Source organism: Capronia epimyces (assembly GCF_000585565.1).
Source record: "Capronia epimyces CBS 606.96 chromosome Unknown aczIQ-supercont1.6, whole genome shotgun sequence".
Classification (NCBI taxonomy): Eukaryota; Fungi; Ascomycota; class Eurotiomycetes; order Chaetothyriales; family Herpotrichiellaceae; genus Capronia; species Capronia epimyces.
The window spans coordinates 1,013,179-1,031,638 of record NW_006912909.1 but is presented as its reverse complement, the minus strand read 5'-3'; the positions used below and the strand labels follow the sequence as shown (position 1 = coordinate 1,031,638).

Sequence of the window (18,460 nt, the reverse complement as noted above, 5' to 3'; positions counted from 1 at the left end):
ATGACTACTCGACAGCCACTGGAGAGATAGACACTTAACTCGTGTAAGCTTGCGGTCTGTGTCTGTGTCTCCACCTCAATACTGCCCTCAGAGCGGTCGTATTGTTACTTCCTGGCGCTGTCGCCCTCGGCGGCAAGTTCGACAGCACTCACAGGCTGCTTCGACTCGGCACCGGCAAGAGTGGCATTATGTTCAGGTAAGGGGCCTCTGGGATGGTCCCCCTCCGACAGCAGGCCCCCGCCAGCTGTGGCACCGACACCTTCAAGGCCGGAGGTCTGTTTCTTGCGGGTGTGTTGGCCTTCATGGCGGATCTCAGTCGATGTCTGGCCCTGGCCTGGATGTCCTAGTCCTTGGTGCACGTCGGCCGAGGTCGCTCCAGGCAGTGTGCTTAGAGGGTCCGTTCGAACACCTTCCTTTCCGTGACTGCGGAGGACGTCATCGTTATTTGCTTGGCCTGGTACTTCAGACACCGGATTTGGCGTGTATGTCGACGCTGGAGGCGCTGAGCCGGCTGGAAGCGTCTGGGCTGAGAACTCTGGGGCGAAGTCGGCCGGGGTGGACTTGACACCGACTTGGTGCTGCAAGAGGAAGAGCATTAGTTTGGACTGTTGTTCTCGGGAAGAGAAGACAAAAGGTCCGGGTGACATGGGTGTGTACTTACACCACCAGTTTCGAGAGGCTCAGATCTTGGCTTGTGAGGTGTGAACTCGCCTTGGGCGTTGGTGGCTGAGTCTGCGTTCCTTGATGCCATCTCGGGGACAGGGGCTCTGGGTGAAACGTGGTTCTGGTCTGTTCGTTGTGGTTCCTTCGGTCGTGTTTGACGTTCGATTCAATCAAGTCAGTCGTACTCCGCTGGAATCAGTAGTTGATTGAAGTGAAGAAAGTGTGCGAACAATTAATACAACGAGTTCTCGCTGTGACTTGAAGTCGAGATGAAGTCGAGAAGAGTCGGTCGTGGTAGAGAAAGGTGAGTGACGTCACCCAGGGGATGTGTGATCTCATCTCCGGCTGCGGTGACAGTGGCAGTGAAGATTCTCGTCATTTCAGGGTAGATGAAAGTATACGGTTATACAATTACAGGCTGTGCTCCGGTGAGAATCGGTGCCAGTGAGGCAAAGAGAACATCAGAGGCGATGATGCGGCAGGGACATCATTCCGCCAATCAAATCAACACATTATTCGCCTGGACCGGGGAGCCTCCTAAGCCTGACGTATTGGCGGTCACCATTATTGAACAGTGCATACTGTACTCGTACACTCCGTCCAATACCTGAGAACTCCCCTGCACTATGACAGTGTACTGTTCATTACCCAAGGTACTAGGTATCTACCTAACAGCCGTGGAAGCACGAAAGCAGGCGTCCTAAATACGACAGCATGGTTCGTTGAAACGGCAGGATAGCACCCAAGCTGGTCAGTACAAGCCTGGACTGGGTGTCAGATACATATACCCTCCCTAAGGTAGGAAGGTAGGTATTAAACCACACCTGGTAGGTGCCTGGTCTGGTACCTACAGGGTACGACTCGGATCACAGATCATCCTGTATTGTGACGTACATACGATGCCCAGATACCCAGAGCAGGGATGTCGCGCGACGCCCACCAACTTCTCCTCCATCGAACTGATCCTCCGAGACTGTCGTCAAGATATCTTACAATACCTTGTCCATTTAGCCGGTAGTGCCCATCAAGACCTCGCTCGACCAAGTCTGATAAGCCTGCACATACTACTAGGTATTCAACCTCCACTCCTTGACACTGAGAAGTCACCATGTCCGATCTCAAATCCAAAGGCGGTGCAACAATCGAACAGGGCGATACAGTCAGCACACCGGTAAGTGGGCAGCCTCTATAAACGCGCTCGAGACAAGTCTGCTGGGAGGATACGATTAGGGGTTTGGGACGAAGGTACCTATATTTTGTGCAAAACGCCTGCTGACAAAGGTATTGGCTACTATCATTAGTACCGTGGAGGCAAACATGAGGGCAAAGTCGAGCAGATCGTGACCGATGAAGATCAAGCGCGCAGCCTCGATGCCAAAGGCGCCCGCCATGCTCCCGCAGTCGTGTATACAGACCAGAACAATAAGAAGGTGGCGCATAAGCCGAACACGGTGACGGACTTGGATAAGGAGTGGTGAAGCATGAAACTTTGAGAATCTCACTCTGATTCAATTCAACCTCGCCAGAGCCTCTTGGTAAGGTGGGCGCGGTCCTTTCAAGATATGTAGATGAATATCAAAATAGTCAGACTCGGTTGACCGCCGATACGATGAGCCTCCCGAGTCAATCCCGAGTCATTCATCCTCCTCTGTATCACTCAACCATGAACCTCCAGATATCGTAAAGGCACAGTGCGTAATTTGTTGGCTTCGTTTCATCCGTGCCCACCCATATCCGGGTCAATCCAGATCTGCCGGACGTAGATCGAGAGGGTTTGGACAAGGCCGAGGAGTGAAGGAGGTAGAGGAAGACCTCATGAGGATTGACGTCTTCCTGGGTTTGGTTTTGTAGCAGCGCCCTCTCAACATTCATCGGCTATAAATCCCTTAGCAGCACCTGTCCTATTTGACGACTGCCAGCAGGAAGCCGTCGTAGTTCTTCTCCGAGACAGTCTGAATGACCACAGCGTCCACCTTTTCATTGCTTCCGACTGCCTCTACCAGTTTCCGTGTGCCAGCAACACGGGGGTCTTGTTGTGCGGCAGCCTCGTCAGCAAGCTTGCCCTGACGCACAACATTGTCGACGTAGATGCAGGTTTTCGGCTTTGTTATCTGCAGAGCCAGCTCAAAATACGCCAGGTTGTTCTCCTTGTCTGCATCGATGAAGACAAAATCAAATGGTTCGCGCTTGCCAGCCTTGACCTCTTTGACCAGTTCAGGTAGGACTTCCAGCCCAGAACCCAGCAACACGCTGATTTGGCTGGAGAGCCCAGCATGGGCTATGTTTTCTTCGGCTACTTGTTTGTGCTTCGGATCAACTTCCACAGTGGTTACTCGGACATCTTCGCCGGCTCCAGATGCCAACCATATGGCGGAGTAGCCTCCTAGCGTCCCGACTTCCAATATGTTCTTTGCTCGCGTGATCTGGACTTGAATGGACAAGAGCTTGCCCTGAGCTGGGTACGACGCGATGTCAGGGAGCCCTTTGGCAAGCGAATTGGAATACGCAAACTCAAGAGCCTCATGGTATTTGTTCCGCGAGGGCGAAAGTAGATGGGTTGCAGCGAAGGCGTCGACGGCACTCCATCGTGGATCTTGCTCAAACCTGAGTTTATCATCAAATTTGGGAGCCATGGTGGGCAGAAATGGGTGATCGTCGTATTACCTGGTAGCTTGCTTCAAGGCGCTGGTACCTCTGGTCGGTGGCATCACTTTGAATTTCGACAGAGGATCAAGCCTGCTTATCTACCAATCTCGCCTCGGCTGCGGACTTCCTAAAAGCGAGATCGGCCGAAATGTCGGGATGAAGAGGTGTCGCCATTACCATTGCGATGGTATAATCACCGTCGTGACTGATGCTCAACTGTGCTGCCTGCTCAGTGATTCGATTGATTGGTGGAGGGTCGCGCGCAAGACGGGTGTCGCAGATGACTTGCACCCTCCCTCCGGTTTCGGGCTCGACCCTCAGATCCCGGAATCCAAGCAGTGTGGCATCCCAGGCTTTTTTGGCCGCTTCTTTGGCAGCCCAGCGACCGGCAAGCCACGCGGCAAGCTGTTGTCTCTTTAGCCCATCGTGTGATTGTGCGTCCTTCCAGTTGGGAAACCGGTGATTCAGATCATCGAGCTCTCTAGGGTGCAGAAAGCGGGCAGCTAGTCTAGAGAGTCGCTTGTAATCCGGTTGCAAGGGGGATAAGATTCGACTTGTGGCTACAATGTCGGTGCCAATGCGTAAGGACAGAGGAAACGGTGCTCGCATCGGGTTGGCCCTTTTCACAGCTGGGCACCAGGGACGTTGCTTTGTCGGAAGAGCATCTGCTGGCTAGCGACGGAGACCTGAGAGCCCTAGAGTGAGGAATGGACGGTATGGCCCCCACAGAAGCTATGTATCTACCTACACAGAGTTGTTGTGATGATGATGAGCAGCAAGAGAAGTGCCAGGTTGGTTGGTGAGACGAAGTGGTTGGAGCTGAAGGCCTAATTAAGGCATAACTACCTATAAGGCTCCTTTTAGGCACAGCAACTGCGCAGCATGACTGTCGACAGCGCCTGCCTTATCCTACGCCGCTGCTATAGATACCTCGATGATTGATCGGCTCTTGGAACGGCCACGTTAACTATACACATCACCGTTCCAATCTGGTCCTCTGTACAAACAGCTTGCCTGTGTTTACGATTCATGCGTCCTCCCGCAGTATTATCACTCCGCTATCTCAGGGAGCACAGAAGATTATGGGACTGGCTCGTAAGGCCTAAGGGCTTAGGGGCTTAGGGGCCTCCCAATCCCGCTCAACTCCGCATCTTGGAGTTCCTGGGCCTCAGCAGCCGGGAATTAATAATTGAGATCGCTTCATCTTGCGAGCATGGCTCCTTCCCGTACAGACTGTGTCCTATACATAGTTACGGCCGGTCAGGATGAAGCACGTTAGGTGTTCAGGCACGCCATATGAAGTAAGACAGTCCATCCATGTGAATATCCATCCCTCTGAACACTATCTAGATAGGCCAACAGCACGGGCAAGCCGCCAAAACCGAGGTCCATGGAAGCATTGCTTTCTATACCCAGTTTTTCGAGGACCGCACCAAACTCTCATGGCTTCAGGTGCGCGACGTAGCACGGCGCTTCCTCCCTTGGCTGGAAACCTCATATCCCGAATTTGTTGAGGAAATGAAAGGGGTGGCTGATGGAGCCGGCCTGGATCTGGAGTCAATAGTCGCCCTCAATGTTCGCACCGAAATCGCATTTGGCATGTTGAGTGATGGCTGTACCGCATTGGCTTGGAAGACATCAGACGCCAGTTTCCTGGCCCAGAATTGGGACTGGAGGTTCGAACAAAGTCCCAACATAATCTCACTCTGGATCGAGCAAGCCCCCAAGCCGAGGATACACATGATGACCGAAGGCGGCATCATTGGGAAGATTGGCCTGAATTCGGCTGGTGTCGGGGTTACACTGAACGCCATCCAGGCACTGGGTGTCTCCTACAGCAAACTCCCATGTCATCTTGCCCTCAGGACCGTGCTTAACAGCACCTCCAGAGAAGCCGCCGCAAACACTCTTCGACAGATAGGGGTGGCGTCAGCCTGTCACATCACCATCGCCGATGCGTCCACGGGTGGCACAGGATTCGAATGTACGGCTCATGATATCGTGGAAATACCTATGGACCAGAACGGGATCTGCACTCATTCAAATCACCTGGTCAAACAGCACAAGGTAGAGGGGACACTGTTCGTCCAGGACTCTCCTTTCAGACTGGAACGCATCCAAGAACTGATCAGGGGGGTCAACAAACCGTCTGTACAGAACCTCGGTGAGATCTTGAAGGACGAAAAGAACTATCCAGCTGCCATCTGCCGAGCTCTGGGTGAGAAAAGTACCAGCGCAACGCTGTTCTCCATCGTGATGGACTTGAAGCAAGGCTTCGCAAGGGTGAAGATGGGACGACCGACTGAGGACGGGGCAGTGTTTGAGTTGAATCCATGACCACGGCAGTAAGTTGGAAGAGTTACGTTTCCAATGCAGGAAGCAACATTGTTGTAGCTCTTTTTTTCATCCATCTAGCCTATGTACAAGACGCGAATCTCTCTGACTGTGATCTCGCCATACTGAAGTGATTCTTGGGCCTTGTTTAATGAGCCTCCTTGCCGGAAATCTTGCTCGCCTTGTCTTCTTGCTCAACCGACTGCAAAAACTCTCTGGGACGGGGTCAGGCTTGTTTGCGGGAGTTGGTTCTGCCGGAGCGGTCCTTACTGAATAAACTTCTCCTCATCCTTGCTTGAAGCGTTGATGGGGGGCGTGGTTGATTTCTTGGATGAACCACCTCTTGTCAATAGCCAGGGAAGGCCGAAAGTTGCGCCGAGGGTGGCAATAGCCAGCTATACATCGTCAGTTCGTCGAAGGAGAATCGTGCCAGGATTGAACGGGAAGGTAACACGTTGGAACGGCTGCTCCGGGCCAACGTACATAGTGCGAACCGATCTGGCGGCCGGCAACGGTATACATGGCGACCATCTTGACGGATTTGACAGGATATGAAGTGTCGAATGGTAGGATGGAGGACGTGGGCGTTGGCTGCAGGAAAAGAGTATTTTGTATGTTCCGTCCTGCGATTTGAACGTCGCAGCTTGAGCTCAACCTGCTAGTCCCAAAGAGGGATGGGCTGGTATCTACGGTGGATCAAGAAGAGCTTCAATGCACACGCTTTGGGGGGCAATTGCGGTGCGTCAGGCTGCTCTTGGGCTCCTTAGGCCCTGGGCGCCCCCAATACACTTCCCGATGGCCTCCGGATTCAAGCATTAAAGGCGGAGCTGCGCCCCTTGTTGCCGCACGACTCAGATGTGGCTGTGTGTATAAAAAAGCGGCAGGTAGCTTCATACCTGTCTTGTCTGACATTGCTCTCCTTCCAGCTGCAAGATGGCCGGCAAAGACCAGAACGATCCTCACCCCAACACCGTCCCTTTACGAGAGAAGTTACCCGATGACCTGCAAAAGCTCGTCGACAAGCAAGATGACTCTTGGGACAACGTCTACGAAGGCGCGGGGCCAGATACTACCGAATCCAACGTACGATATGCTGCCTACGCAAACCGCCTGCGGACCATTATGCTGAGCGCCCACCGTTATGTCGCGTACACATCAGACATCGGCGAGTCTTTTCGCCCTGTCGCCCATCCCGTCCTCGTTCGAGGCGCATACGCTGTGTCATGGGCATACATACTTGGCGATGTCGGCAATGAAGGCTGGAAAGCGTACAAGAGAAATCAGAGGCTTCTAGCTCCCAAGGCAGAAGAGTTTCACAATGCCACCCAGAAAGACTCTACAGAGAAAGACCAGTCTCTAGCACAGACCACACCAGTCGAGATACCTGCCATCGAAGATTACCGGAGTGTTATGGTCCAGCGAGCTGTATTTCAGAGCATAGCATCCATGGGATTGCCGGCATTCACTATACACAGTATAGTAAAGTACTCCGGAAAGGCTCTGAAGAATGCAAAGAACACAACCATCAGGACGTGGGGTCCGATTGGGGTAGGCTAAGTCTCGCATTTTAGGTCTGGTGTACCGAACTAACACGATCGCAGCTCGGTCTGGCAGCAGTGCCCTCGCTTCCATACTTGTTCGATAAGCCTGTCGAGGAGGCTGTCGAATGGACCTTCTACCATGCCTTCCGCGCCGTTGGTGGTGAGAAGGCTGTTGGCGATAAACATTCTACAGGCAGAGAAGCGGCAATGCAGGCCGATGCTAGAGCAGTAGCCAAAGCGAATAAAGAACTGTAACCTACCCAGATATGGTGAAGAGGAGGCTGTAATGGACAGTCTTTGGGCGTCGTCTTCTGCCACATGAAACCTTTGTACTGCTGTATCATCAGAGGCCCCAGGAAGCCTTCTGGTTGACAGTTCGTTCAACCAAACCCATCTCGCTCCGCAGCAAAATGTTAGATACGTCGTTACTCAACCAAACACGATAATACTAAGATCTCCAAACTCCTCGAAGTAGCTGGCTCATCTTTTGGAGGCCAAACAGTCTAATGGATAATTAGTTTAACCCCAGTAGTCTCGTGCTCGCCCCTTGTCGATAGGACAAGGTGGGTGACGTCGGATCGGATGCTGATGACCCGAAGTGGAAGCTGAAAGTTGACTCGAACAATTATTTATCAATCCTTCAACAGCAGCTTTCAATGCTGCGCCGTTCTTTGCTCGACACATCGCCTGTGGGCAGCCCGGCACCCCGAACATGCCTTTGTCGTCCTAGGGGAGGGTTGGTTTTCCCATCACCGCGTCCCGTAAATCTCCTCCAATGCGGCATTTCTCGCCGCAAAAAGCTCCTCCACCATGCCCGGCCTCGACCCCAGACAATGCGAAGAGCCTGCGAGGACTTCAGGAGCCGCTACCGCTGTACGGAAACCCCAGATCCTCGTCCCCGCCGTAAGGCCAGGACATTTGGAGCCGGAGAAGGCGACGCAATGGAATACCACGAACCTGGGACTGCGGTTCGGTGCTGATCTTACATCTGCCGCGAGTGCTTCGGCCGTGGTAGCGCCTGTGATCTGTGTGATTGACCGGTATGTACGGAGCGCTGTGGTGGTCTGGCAGAAGGGATCACCATCAACACCACCCCCCGACATGACTGCCTACAACTGTCAAGGCACCATACGGCGTAGCGGGTTTCCCTGTGGACAGGGCCCTCTGCGTCTGATCCTGCAAGACGAGGAACACCCGTAACTAACGGCGAGAACTAGATCTATTGTGGAAAAGGCCGCGAAGGGTGCTACATTCTCGTCCTGTCTGCTTCGATCACTCCGGCCTGCAGTCACCCGTCCACACACATTTGTCTTCTCTCGGCCGTTCCTCCTCATTTTCTCCTTGTATCTCTCCACCTACGCCACAGCCAACACCGTCGACACGGTCTCGTCGATTGTTTCGTCAAGTCCAGCATCAACGGTCACATCAGGGCCCACAAAGTTCGCCGCAACGTCTTTCGTGAACATGAGCATGTGTGTGTACAAAGACTCGTGCTTTGCGAGGATGTTTGGAGTGCCTGTGCCCTCCGCTTCCACTTCACCGGCCGCAGCGGCTGCGGCGGCAGTTCCAAAACTCTCCTACGCCTTGTTTGCCGTCCGAGACAGCTTTACCATCTTCGCATCGTTCAACCTACCTCCTCTGATTGCACCACACCTCTGCAACTTGCCTGCGCGCATTAGGTCAAGATTCTCAGCCCTCCTCAGTACCGAGGCCGGCCGGACAAACACGGCGCAGTTCCTGGCGCCGGCGGCGGTCCAGGTGATATCCACACCAATCCACTTGCTTGGATTAGACTTGTACAACAGACAGGGAAGTCTGGGATTCCGCAAACGATATCTCCGGGTCCTCAGAGACTGGAGTGTGAGTACCTTTGCTAGAATGGGTCGTATCGTTGTAAGTCATAAGTCACTCTGCCGATTCATTGTCTCGGCTCGATCTATGCCGGCTGTTTCTTGCTGACTTGTACTGCGTAGCCTGCGTTTGGCGTCGGCGGCGTCGTAAATTCCAGCATGCGAAGAAATTTCATGACCAAACTCGAGGCGTGACGGCCCTGGTGATGATATATGACGGCGAGCATGATGCTGTGGTTTCGCCCTCGAGTATATGAATCGAGCGCTTCACGACCGCCACGGCCTTGTTCAAGATGAAGTCGAGGACTACTATTGTCTACTTGTTCTCCTGGAGGCACAGCACGGCGTTGTTAGGTCACTGATAGAGGCTGGCTGGTGGCTCCGAGTCAGGATCAGGATCAGGATGTTGACATGGTCTTCAGAAAGGAAAGAAAAAAGTTCAGCTTTGGGTTGCCCCCGTCTATGTGGGGGAAGGAAGTACACAGTGTATATATGTATGTTCCTAGAGCCAGAATATAGCCATCTTCTTAGACGTATATGGGTATCAACAAGGGGTGGTACATATCCATATCCACATAGACACCGCGGAGTGTAGAGTACGTGCTCCAAATACTGTAATACAGTCCAGTTACTGTTTCTGCACGCATGGGCAAAGGGCAAAAAGCAAAAAGGAGGCTAAACGTAAAATGTCATGAGTGGCGACGACCAACCCTTGCTAAATACATCCAGTACGGATACAGTTCCAATAAGCCCAAGCCCGAATCGTGTGACGCCTGACGCCCTTTCCATCTCAGCCTTGCTCCCCGACTCCAGATATAGATATCAATGTCATACTCTGTTGGCCGACCATCTTTGCCGGGCCCTTCACACATAGCCCATCGTATACACCAGCAGATAGTCATGCAGCCTTACCTTGAGCTCTCGGTGCTGTATATCCCTGGTCTCTGACCTGTCATCACGATTCTCTTCCTCGGCCCGCGAGCTTGAGTGTCTTCAACGCCTTTCTGTTTCTGCGTCTCCGCACCCATCCCTTCAGCGATGAATCCGATAGTATAGGCACCGCCACCGAGAGCTGCAACGATCATGACCGTCTGTTTCAAGCTACGCGTGAACCGTTTCCAAACCCCGTCTCTCTGTTCGTTGGAAGTGCCCAAGGCAGGCTTGGGCGTGGACGTCGACAACCTATCATCCTCAGCACTCGATGACTGGGCTGCTGCATTTGGTCGAATGGTGCCGGAAAACACCTCTTCTTGCCTCTTCACCCGAACTTGGCCTACATCGCCTAACGGGCGAGAGAAGCGCGCTGTTGAGCCCGCCGGTCCAACGGTCTGTTCGACTTCTTTTGGTATTTCTTCCAGCACCGTGGCACTTGAAATTGCCGACTCTTCGTTAGCACGAGTCTTCGTAGCAGAGGCAGAACTGGTTGAGGCTGTCGCAGTGGCGGCCTTCGGCTCCACCACCCTTTGTGCGGGCGATGAACCGGAACTATGCTCGGGCTGTTTCTTCTTGAAGATGAGCATGTTTTCTTTACCGTTGAAGAGTGAGTAGCCTGCCCTCTTCAACAACGCAAAGTGCCTCAGGAATTCGGGAGCGTTTTTGAGTCTGCTCAAGATCCCAACGGGATCGGCTGCTTTGTGTGTTGGCTTTGCCGGCTCGTTCATGGGCGAGAACTCGACCTTGCTTGTGGAAGGATTATAAGCAAGGATGATAAACTTTGAATCAAACGTCCCCCTTCTCAGACTCTCAATTGAAGGTGGCTGTTCATCATTCCAGACCGGTGAACCAGAAGGTGTGAACACTGGCTCGGGCACCTTCTTCGGTTCTTGTGAGGGAAGTACTGCCGAGGATGATGCCTTGTTTTCTAAAGGCATTGTTGAATGGCCGTCGCCCACCACCTCCGACTGATCCGCCTTGTTTGCCGACATCTCCTCCGCCTGCCAATCGATTCTCTTCTGGCCATAGTTGGGGCAAGGCTTATCCAGAGCATTCCACACCGTTTCAGGTCTCCCGCTTTCGATTGCTCGAATGGCCAAATGAGCTTCGTGCAACTCTCTCCGGACATCTTTTGTGCCGTCGATAACGGTGCTCAAGTGTGGACAGGCAGAGAGAGCAGGTCGGATCTGCTCCACTTCTTCATCAAGCTGTCGAAGCTGAGATCGAACTTCTTTGGCACTATCCACTAGCGCTGCGAGTTTGGGCTCAAAGGTGCCGACGTGTTCGTCAATAACTGAATTAACCGATACCCCGGGTTTGACACTGGCGCTCAGCAGAGGGTGAGGCTTGGGAGGTGGTGCTGAATCCCCCGTGCCAGCTTTGGTAGGAGTGAGTTCCGGCTGCCGATGGCTGACGTTGATAGTGCCATACCCATCCTCATATGCAGCTCGAATGTCAGCAGACAATTGAGACAATTGTACGTCACGAGCCTCTGCCTCTTCCTTCGCTCCGATTGTTGCCCTTCTCAGTTTGATAGTCCGTTCAGACCTTTCCTTGTCGGCATCCAGCACCTCCTGTGATGGAGTCAACTGTTTCGATTCTGTCTGCATTCCTGTGTTCTTGTATATCGAAGGGGACTTGCTCAATGATTGATCTTGAAACACAAGCTTGTCGGTCAAGGATTTCGTGCCTTCGGGTCGCACATATTTCTTGTAGTTGTCATTGAAAGCGTTCACAGAATTCATTGTTTTCGCCACTATGCCATGTGGGTATTCGCGAATATGATCCCAGACATGATTGACCCTTTTCGTAAGCTTGCTTGCAAACGCATCAACCTCATGACCATCAACTGCTTTCCCCCCTGCTAGTCGAGATGCATAGTCCGCCTCAAGTTTGGCCCTAGCCTCACTCTTCAGTGTTTCTGCTTCTTGCTTTGTCACTCTCGCAGTTCTTGTAGCTGCACGTACGTCGCTGCCCCTTAGGAGGTCTATATCTTCCTCTGTGCTTGCCGCCAGATAGTCCGGAGTCTTTGGCCCAGCCGGAGCATCCTCAGCCTCCTTCAGCTCTTTCTTCAATGCAGAAGCATGGCGATCCACGGCCGTTTGTAGCGTGAAAGGTACCTCGTCCGCTCTTCCATCGGTGTTTGCTTGGATACGATCCAATGCTGGCTCAAGCCGACTGGAGGATTGTTTGATAAAGCCCTTAAGGGTTGAGTCCGTTGTAATGTAACTCACATCCTGGGATGCCTCTTGAGTTACTGCTTCAGCCGAATTGGATAACTTGCTTGGACCGATGGCTTCATTGCTAAATCGGTCGGCATATGCAGTGCCTGAGAATAACGGAGTGCTGTCATCTAGCTCGGGTGATTCTTGAGCCTCTGTTGGAATAGTTAACTTGTCAGAGTCTTCTTCAGCCTTCTGATTGGGGCGTGATTCGGTGAATTGGGCAGTGGTGTCAAGGTTGTTGCCCTTGATTCTTTTCATGAGATCACGCATTTCCTGCTTCCTACCACTGTCAAAGGGGGGATGCATATTGCCGCCCCTTGCCTCAGACCCCAAGTCCTCAGCTTCTTGAGTCGACGCACCATATCCAGATCCTTGGTGTGGCTTATACTTTTTGACAGGGATATCAGCATCGTGTTCTGCAAAAAATTTCTCCAGGAAAGACTTCTTCGGCTCGGGCTCGACCTCGGCGGCCGCCTCTGGCTTTTTGATTGGCACCTTTCTCATTGAGATTGGGTCATATTGATAGTCTTCTTCAACGGGAGTAATGGCATTCTTGTCCCCTTCTAATACCTCCGAATGCGTCACCGTGGCATTATTTGCGTTTTCTCGAGGAGCGCTCTCATGATCCGCTGAGTCTGGCTTGCTAGGCTGTACAACCTCGTCCTTATGTAGATTGTCCCGGTGCGATAGCCAGGAGAATCCAGTCCAGGAGGGATTGGTAATCCACGGGTGGCTTGCCATTCGCCTCCCAAAGAGCGTTCTGTAAGGGTCTCTTGCGAAATTCCGATCAAAAGCTGCTCTGAATGCGTCAAAATCTCGGTGGAAACCTTCCACGGTGCGCTCTTCCTGTGTTGGCTTTGCTTCTGAAGATTTTGTCGTGTCCGATGGCTTGTAGCCACAAGATCTGCTAGACCAATACCGATCTGAAATGTGCCGCGGCCAGTCTGTGTGATCCTCTCCCTCCCACATTGACCGTCTCCTCAAAAACCTCGAGTATCTTGACCTCATGATCTTCTGGTGCCGTCGGATGCGATCCTCCAGATTCTCATCCATTGAAGTGACCGGCCATTCACTCGACTGACGACCCCACCACCACATTGTCCGCACCTGGGCGGCATAGCTGCGATCCGTACGATGTATCGTAGTCCGCAGGCAAAGAGGTGCCTTGTTACTGAGGGAGGACAGATACCCCTGAGAGATGAGCGGTACCGGCATATCGATCGATCAGCGTGCACAATGCACGAGGGGGGCTCACTGGGTCAGCTTTCCCTTCGCAACCAGAACAAGTTTTCTGTAGCGCCCATGCAATGCTGGTGACGACCACTTCAAACTCAGGATGACCTGGATGGGATGGGAGGCTGTAGCAAGGGGATGTCACCGCCCAGGACACACCCTGATGACGGGTAAGATGCACACCTAACCCCGAAAGGTGCACGTTGTACGGAGTATGCTACCCTCACGCTTGCGAAGCGCCCAAGCAACTGGTAGACGGCATGGACTACTCATCCAGCATGTAGAGGTAAGGAGGGGTAGTGATAGCCTTAGGGTCGCAGGCAGCACCGCGATAACGATAACGCGCGGGATGCGGAGAAACCCCGATTCCGACGCGTCGGCTTTGGGAGTCCTCCGTATGTGGATGTCGTAATGCAGCTTTCTGGCAACTTTGCCGGGCTCACGCAAATTCGTTGTGTTTGTGACTCCGACTTTCGCAGGCGATGAATTCCCATGCTTGGACGGCCAATGAACCAGCCCGGCTGTGTCACTTTGCAGCAAATTCCTTCTTCTCTCGTTGTGTGGGCTTCTCTATGGTAAAGACACTTCTTCCATTCAGATAAATTCCCGAGTCGACGGACTTACTCTCTCATGCATCAATTTCCATGTTATCCTTGCTCGCTCTTTGTCCATAATGAAACATGACACAGACCGCTTTGACTCGGTCTACTACTTCGCTGAAGGGATACTACTTACCCAACCCTAACAGAAATGTTGCTGCAGATATTCTGAGAACGTACCTCCTCTCAAAACCAACACCGTCCTTGTGCTCGTATCGGTCATATCGTCCTCGACTCTATTCTTCACAAGCTACCCACCGATCAGATGGGCCAGACCGCTCTCCTGGGCCCAGCGTCGAACTGCTACCTGAAAATGAGGGACGGAGCTCTTTTGAACGTCGATCTAGACAAAGACTGGCAAACAAGGAGTTCTTCACCAGTCTCCTTAGCTCCGCAGCTACGAAGCGAGACGCAAAAGCGTTCATATCTCGGCTGAAAAGCCCTACCAAGACATCCTCTTTGAAACATCCTCCATCTACCACCTCGACCAAAGGCCAGAGTCAGGTGAATTTGGATGACTTGTTTGGCCCAAGTCGAGCTGTGGAAGCTAGTCCTGTCTTTACCCAGTTCGAGAAGGAGTCAGGACAAACGGCAGAAGAGCAAGAGACCTTACACGTTGCTTTACTCAAGATCAGCAATGTCAGTTCCATGTCTGACGATATCCTCGGGGGCATAGCCAAGACTCTTTCGTCTCTAGCTCGGTTGAGCATGGTGCCTTGTGTGGTGCTGGAGGAACCGGAACAGCTTGCTGGAACGACCCGCCACGAACATTTACGCCAGACAGCTGACCGATTGGTTACAGCCATTGACAGCGTTAGCGAATTTGGGGGTAGAAGGCTTGACAATGTGTTGAGTTTTGATTCAGATGACCGGGCCCGGGTCTTCATTCGAAAAATTCTTACTCGTCCTCTACGCAGAAGCAAAATTCCTGTGGTCGTGCCAATTGCTTATTCTGAAGAGCGCCAGCTCGCAGTATCGGTTACGGCCGATGAAGCTGTTCTGGCACTGACCAGAGAACTTGCAGGTCTCGACTTCAAACCCAGGACGGATGAACATCCCGAGAAATTGGCTGAAAAACTGATCACGTTGCACAAGCAGATCTCCCTGGACAGGATTATTGTCATTGACGAGACCGGAGCCATTCCAAGCACGAAATCCATTGACCGGAAACATGTTTTCGTCAACCTCGATCAAGAATATTCGACAATGCAGGAAGAATTGCGAAGCTCTACGGACGGGGTTGTCTCTCCGAAACATGCGTCCAATTTGAAGTTGTTTCGGGATACCCTAAAAATGCTGCCGCATTCAGCGTCAGGCCTCTTGACCACTCCGCTCGAAGCCGCAAACACAGCGAGGGCGTCGAACGAGGATGTATCCAATGTCGGGACGAGACGACAAAAGAATCCACTGATTCATAATCTTTTGACCGACAAGCCTGCATACTCATCATCTTTGCCTACTCGGCGACTGGGTCATGATAACCCATTGGTATCTGCAACAAGCTCCACCTTTATCAAGCTCGGCATGCCCTTGGTCATGTTGCCTCATCCTGACGTCCAGCCCTGGACGGCAGCGGGAAAGCCACGGCTGAAATTGACCGACCCCAGTATCGACCTCGATCGACTCACCTATCTGATCGAGGACTCTTTCAATAGAAAGCTTGATGTCGACGCATATTTGAAGAGGGTGAATGATCGAATAGCCGGAGTTATCATCGCGGGAGAATACGAAGGCGGTGCAATACTAACATGGGAAACTCCGCAGGGCGTGTCTGACGGTGACACGGATCGACTGGTGCCTTACCTGGACAAATTTGCCGTGCTCAAGAAAAGTCAAGGGGCAGGAGGGGTCGCCGACATAGTTTTCAACGCCATGGTGAGAACATGTTTCCCCAACGGCGTGTGTTGGCGAAGCAGGAAAGACAATCCTGTTAACAAATGGTACTTTGAACGGTCAGGGGGGACATGGAAAATCCCCGAGACCAACTGGACCATGTTTTGGACAACTCCCGGGCTCTCGGACCCGGATAAAAGCCAGACGTTCCTGGATTATGAGAGTGTCTGCCGAAATATCCAGCCAACCTGGGCTGACGGGAAGACAATCCCGGACTAGATAACAGAGACTGGGGACTTATTATCACCCCTGAATATCTATTGTGAACATTTCCACTAAAGATCCCCAGTTCGGGTGTTATTCAGACATATCATGATTTGCAGACGACAATAGACGGACATAGTACAAAAATGAAGACGCCAGCGTATCATGCTATAGGGTCCTTCTCCGTGGTGAAGGTTGACGCCAACCCCCTAGCCTCCTTAGGCTCGCCTTGGGCAATCGTCCCGTCTGGCATAACAGCCTCGTTCAGCCCTCTATGTAGAGGAGCATCCTCCTCGGAGGCACCCGCCTTCTTGAGTTGCTGGACGTTGCCTTGGAACAAAGCTAGTAGATAACTCGAGCCGATGAATTCGACCGCGTTGGGCTTCCCTGCCACACTGCCCTCTTCCGTCAGGGCGTTCGCATGTGTTCGACATAAGCCATCCTCCCGCACCTCGCCTGCCTCCGGGTCAGTATTAGCGGAAGGCTTTTTCGAGATCCAGACGTTCCCCAATCCAATGCTGGCAAGCAACCCTAGCCCCAGGATGGGTATGATCGAAATGAATGCCCACATTGTCGCAGTGGCGCCCTGGGATCGAATCAAGTTTTGCTCGCCAGCTGGCAGGGTCGCAATCGTGTTGAGAGAAGCCTGGTTGTGCATACTGAAAGTCCCGTTGCTACCAGAGTTTACAGTACTCGAGCCGAAATAGTCGCTCATCTGGTTCTGGAACACGGAGCCCATGATTGTCAGCGCCAGCGTCCCGCCGAATGGCAGAGCGAAACGCAGCAGACTGTATACAGGTGCCAGGTGAGCACGGAACATACCCGCCAAATGCAGGTTCGAGGGCATGAAGCGTAGTCCTGTTCCGGCTCCCGCCACCGCCATCATCACGTTGACCAAAGTCTTGTCCCGCGCCTTGACGGCGTATGCAAGGGTGGCGATACCCCCAGTCTCGACGATAGTGCCGAGAAGCAGTGGCCAGAACGTCTGTCGCGGCCACATGTTGCAGATGAACATGGCGCAGTAGACGCCGACCCCAATCCCCGGCACATAGTATAGCAGTTGAACTCCGGCATGACTGGCCTCGTACGCTTCCACAAGCGTGAAGTAGATGCCAATGAAATAAAAGACGGAGTATAATGCGGCCCCGGCCGAGGCAGCAATGCAGCAGACCAGACTCACGTCTTTGGCGCCTAGAATTGAACCTGGAATCATCGGGACGGTCTTCGGGAACAGCCGGTTCAGAGGGCGTGAAGGAGAGAGGAGAGCTTCGTAGGCGATGAAGACGATGATCAGAACGGCTCCGATCGCGAGGCTGGATATTACCGCGCCAGAATGCCATGGATAGGTCGATCCGCCCCAGGCCGTGCCCAGAATTATCAAGCCCACGCCAAAGATGAAAAGAACAATGCCGCCGACATCGAGGCTTGTAATGCCGGACATCAATGCCTGGAGTCGAGTTTGGTCACTCGGTGGCCGGGACAATGAAATTCGGCCTGTTTTCAAGTCCTTCCGCAGCAGGAAGATTGTCACATTACTGACGACGGAAAGACCGGTGCAGAGTACGAAGCAGTATCGCCAATTGGAATTGGTGATATAACCGCCAATGACTGGACCAACGCCTTCATAAACGTCAGAGAATGGCACTTGCCGATGGCATTGTGAGTTCTGTAACTTACTGTATCCTACTCCATTCATCAGCTGGAAGATACTGGTGTTGACAGCCTGCTCTCGCAATGAGACCTGATCTGCAAGAATGATCATGGCAACATTGGAGACCCCTGCTGTGCCCATTCCCTGTAGAGCTCGGCCAAGTAGCATGACAGCCCAGTCCGGTGCGGCTGCGCAGAGAACGCTGCCGATAGTGAGACACACAACAGCAGACTGGACAGCTGCATGTCGGCCAAAAATGTCCGCCAGTTGCCCCCACACAGGGATAAAAGCGGTCGATGTCAGCGTGAAGGCTGTAACAATCCAGTTGAGTTGATTAAACTTGTCTATTGTCACATTAGTCTGAGTGTACAGCGGAGTCTCCACTGTTGAGACACACCGAAATGGGAGGCGATTTCAGGAAGCGCGGTAGCAACAATGGTCAGGTCGAGACTGGAGACAAAAAAAGCAGGCAGGAGACAAAACAAGAGCTTCCACCGGTATTTGCGAGCAGCCCTTTTCTCTTGTGCACACTGTGGGCATGGCCTTTTGGGTATGCGAGGCGGAACAGTAGCGGAATGAAGTGGTGAGCCTTGGGCCGTTGCAGGAAGAGCTGGGGCTACTGCTGCCTCCTCAGCCTTCCGCGCCCGATATGCCTTGACTTTGCGAGATGCGTATATGATCATGACGA

At 52.8% G+C, this 18,460-nt stretch overlaps 11 protein-coding genes across 11 annotated transcripts; 5 read left to right on the top strand and 6 right to left on the bottom strand.

The window, feature by feature from the left end:
* Nucleotides 1-104: 104 nt before the first annotated feature.
* A1O3_07252 (uncharacterized protein) lies at nucleotides 105-751 on the bottom strand (the record flags this gene model as incomplete). Its single annotated transcript, XM_007737362.1, has 2 exons — nucleotides 105-578; nucleotides 662-751. 2 exons carry the CDS (start codon nucleotides 749-751, stop codon nucleotides 105-107), a joined length of 564 nt encoding a protein of 187 aa, XP_007735552.1.
* A 1,020-nt stretch (nucleotides 752-1,771) lies between these two features.
* Nucleotides 1,772-2,141, top strand: A1O3_07251 (uncharacterized protein; the record flags this gene model as incomplete). Its single annotated transcript, XM_007737361.1, has 2 exons — nucleotides 1,772-1,834; nucleotides 1,965-2,141. The coding sequence occupies 2 exons, from the start codon at nucleotides 1,772-1,774 to the stop codon at nucleotides 2,139-2,141; spliced, it is 240 nt and encodes a 79-aa protein (XP_007735551.1).
* Nucleotides 2,142-2,564: 423 nt separating this feature from the next.
* On the bottom strand, nucleotides 2,565-3,296 carry A1O3_07250 (uncharacterized protein; the record flags this gene model as incomplete). The annotated part of the gene is made up of 1 exon (XM_007737360.1): nucleotides 2,565-3,296. The coding sequence occupies one exon, from the start codon at nucleotides 3,294-3,296 to the stop codon at nucleotides 2,565-2,567; it is 732 nt and encodes a 243-aa protein (XP_007735550.1).
* Nucleotides 3,297-3,393: 97 nt separating this feature from the next.
* Nucleotides 3,394-3,918, bottom strand: A1O3_07249 (uncharacterized protein; the record flags this gene model as incomplete). Its single annotated transcript, XM_007737359.1, has 1 exon — nucleotides 3,394-3,918. One exon carries the CDS (start codon nucleotides 3,916-3,918, stop codon nucleotides 3,394-3,396), a length of 525 nt encoding a protein of 174 aa, XP_007735549.1.
* Nucleotides 3,919-4,574: 656 nt separating this feature from the next.
* On the top strand, nucleotides 4,575-5,646 carry A1O3_07248 (uncharacterized protein; the record flags this gene model as incomplete). Its single annotated transcript, XM_007737358.1, has 2 exons — nucleotides 4,575-4,610; nucleotides 4,660-5,646. 2 exons carry the CDS (start codon nucleotides 4,575-4,577, stop codon nucleotides 5,644-5,646), a joined length of 1,023 nt encoding a protein of 340 aa, XP_007735548.1.
* A 263-nt stretch (nucleotides 5,647-5,909) lies between these two features.
* Nucleotides 5,910-6,174, bottom strand: A1O3_07247 (uncharacterized protein; the record flags this gene model as incomplete). Its single annotated transcript, XM_007737357.1, has 2 exons — nucleotides 5,910-6,038; nucleotides 6,127-6,174. The coding sequence occupies 2 exons, from the start codon at nucleotides 6,172-6,174 to the stop codon at nucleotides 5,910-5,912; spliced, it is 177 nt and encodes a 58-aa protein (XP_007735547.1).
* Nucleotides 6,175-6,576: 402 nt separating this feature from the next.
* A1O3_07246 (uncharacterized protein) lies at nucleotides 6,577-7,439 on the top strand (the record flags this gene model as incomplete). Its single annotated transcript, XM_007737356.1, has 2 exons — nucleotides 6,577-7,191; nucleotides 7,245-7,439. The coding sequence occupies 2 exons, from the start codon at nucleotides 6,577-6,579 to the stop codon at nucleotides 7,437-7,439; spliced, it is 810 nt and encodes a 269-aa protein (XP_007735546.1).
* Nucleotides 7,440-7,994: 555 nt separating this feature from the next.
* On the top strand, nucleotides 7,995-9,229 carry A1O3_07245 (uncharacterized protein; the record flags this gene model as incomplete). Its single annotated transcript, XM_007737355.1, has 3 exons — nucleotides 7,995-8,224; nucleotides 8,402-9,077; nucleotides 9,158-9,229. 3 exons carry the CDS (start codon nucleotides 7,995-7,997, stop codon nucleotides 9,227-9,229), a joined length of 978 nt encoding a protein of 325 aa, XP_007735545.1.
* A 713-nt stretch (nucleotides 9,230-9,942) lies between these two features.
* A1O3_07244 (uncharacterized protein) lies at nucleotides 9,943-13,245 on the bottom strand (the record flags this gene model as incomplete). Its single annotated transcript, XM_007737354.1, has 1 exon — nucleotides 9,943-13,245. The coding sequence occupies one exon, from the start codon at nucleotides 13,243-13,245 to the stop codon at nucleotides 9,943-9,945; it is 3,303 nt and encodes a 1,100-aa protein (XP_007735544.1).
* An 860-nt stretch (nucleotides 13,246-14,105) lies between these two features.
* Nucleotides 14,106-16,136, top strand: A1O3_07243 (amino-acid N-acetyltransferase; the record flags this gene model as incomplete). The annotated part of the gene is made up of 1 exon (XM_007737353.1): nucleotides 14,106-16,136. One exon carries the CDS (start codon nucleotides 14,106-14,108, stop codon nucleotides 16,134-16,136), a length of 2,031 nt encoding a protein of 676 aa, XP_007735543.1.
* Nucleotides 16,137-16,284: 148 nt separating this feature from the next.
* Nucleotides 16,285-18,455, bottom strand: A1O3_07242 (uncharacterized protein; the record flags this gene model as incomplete). The annotated part of the gene is made up of 3 exons (XM_007737352.1): nucleotides 16,285-17,741; nucleotides 17,799-18,116; nucleotides 18,170-18,455. 3 exons carry the CDS (start codon nucleotides 18,453-18,455, stop codon nucleotides 16,285-16,287), a joined length of 2,061 nt encoding a protein of 686 aa, XP_007735542.1.
* Between the last annotated feature and the right edge of the window lie 5 nt (nucleotides 18,456-18,460).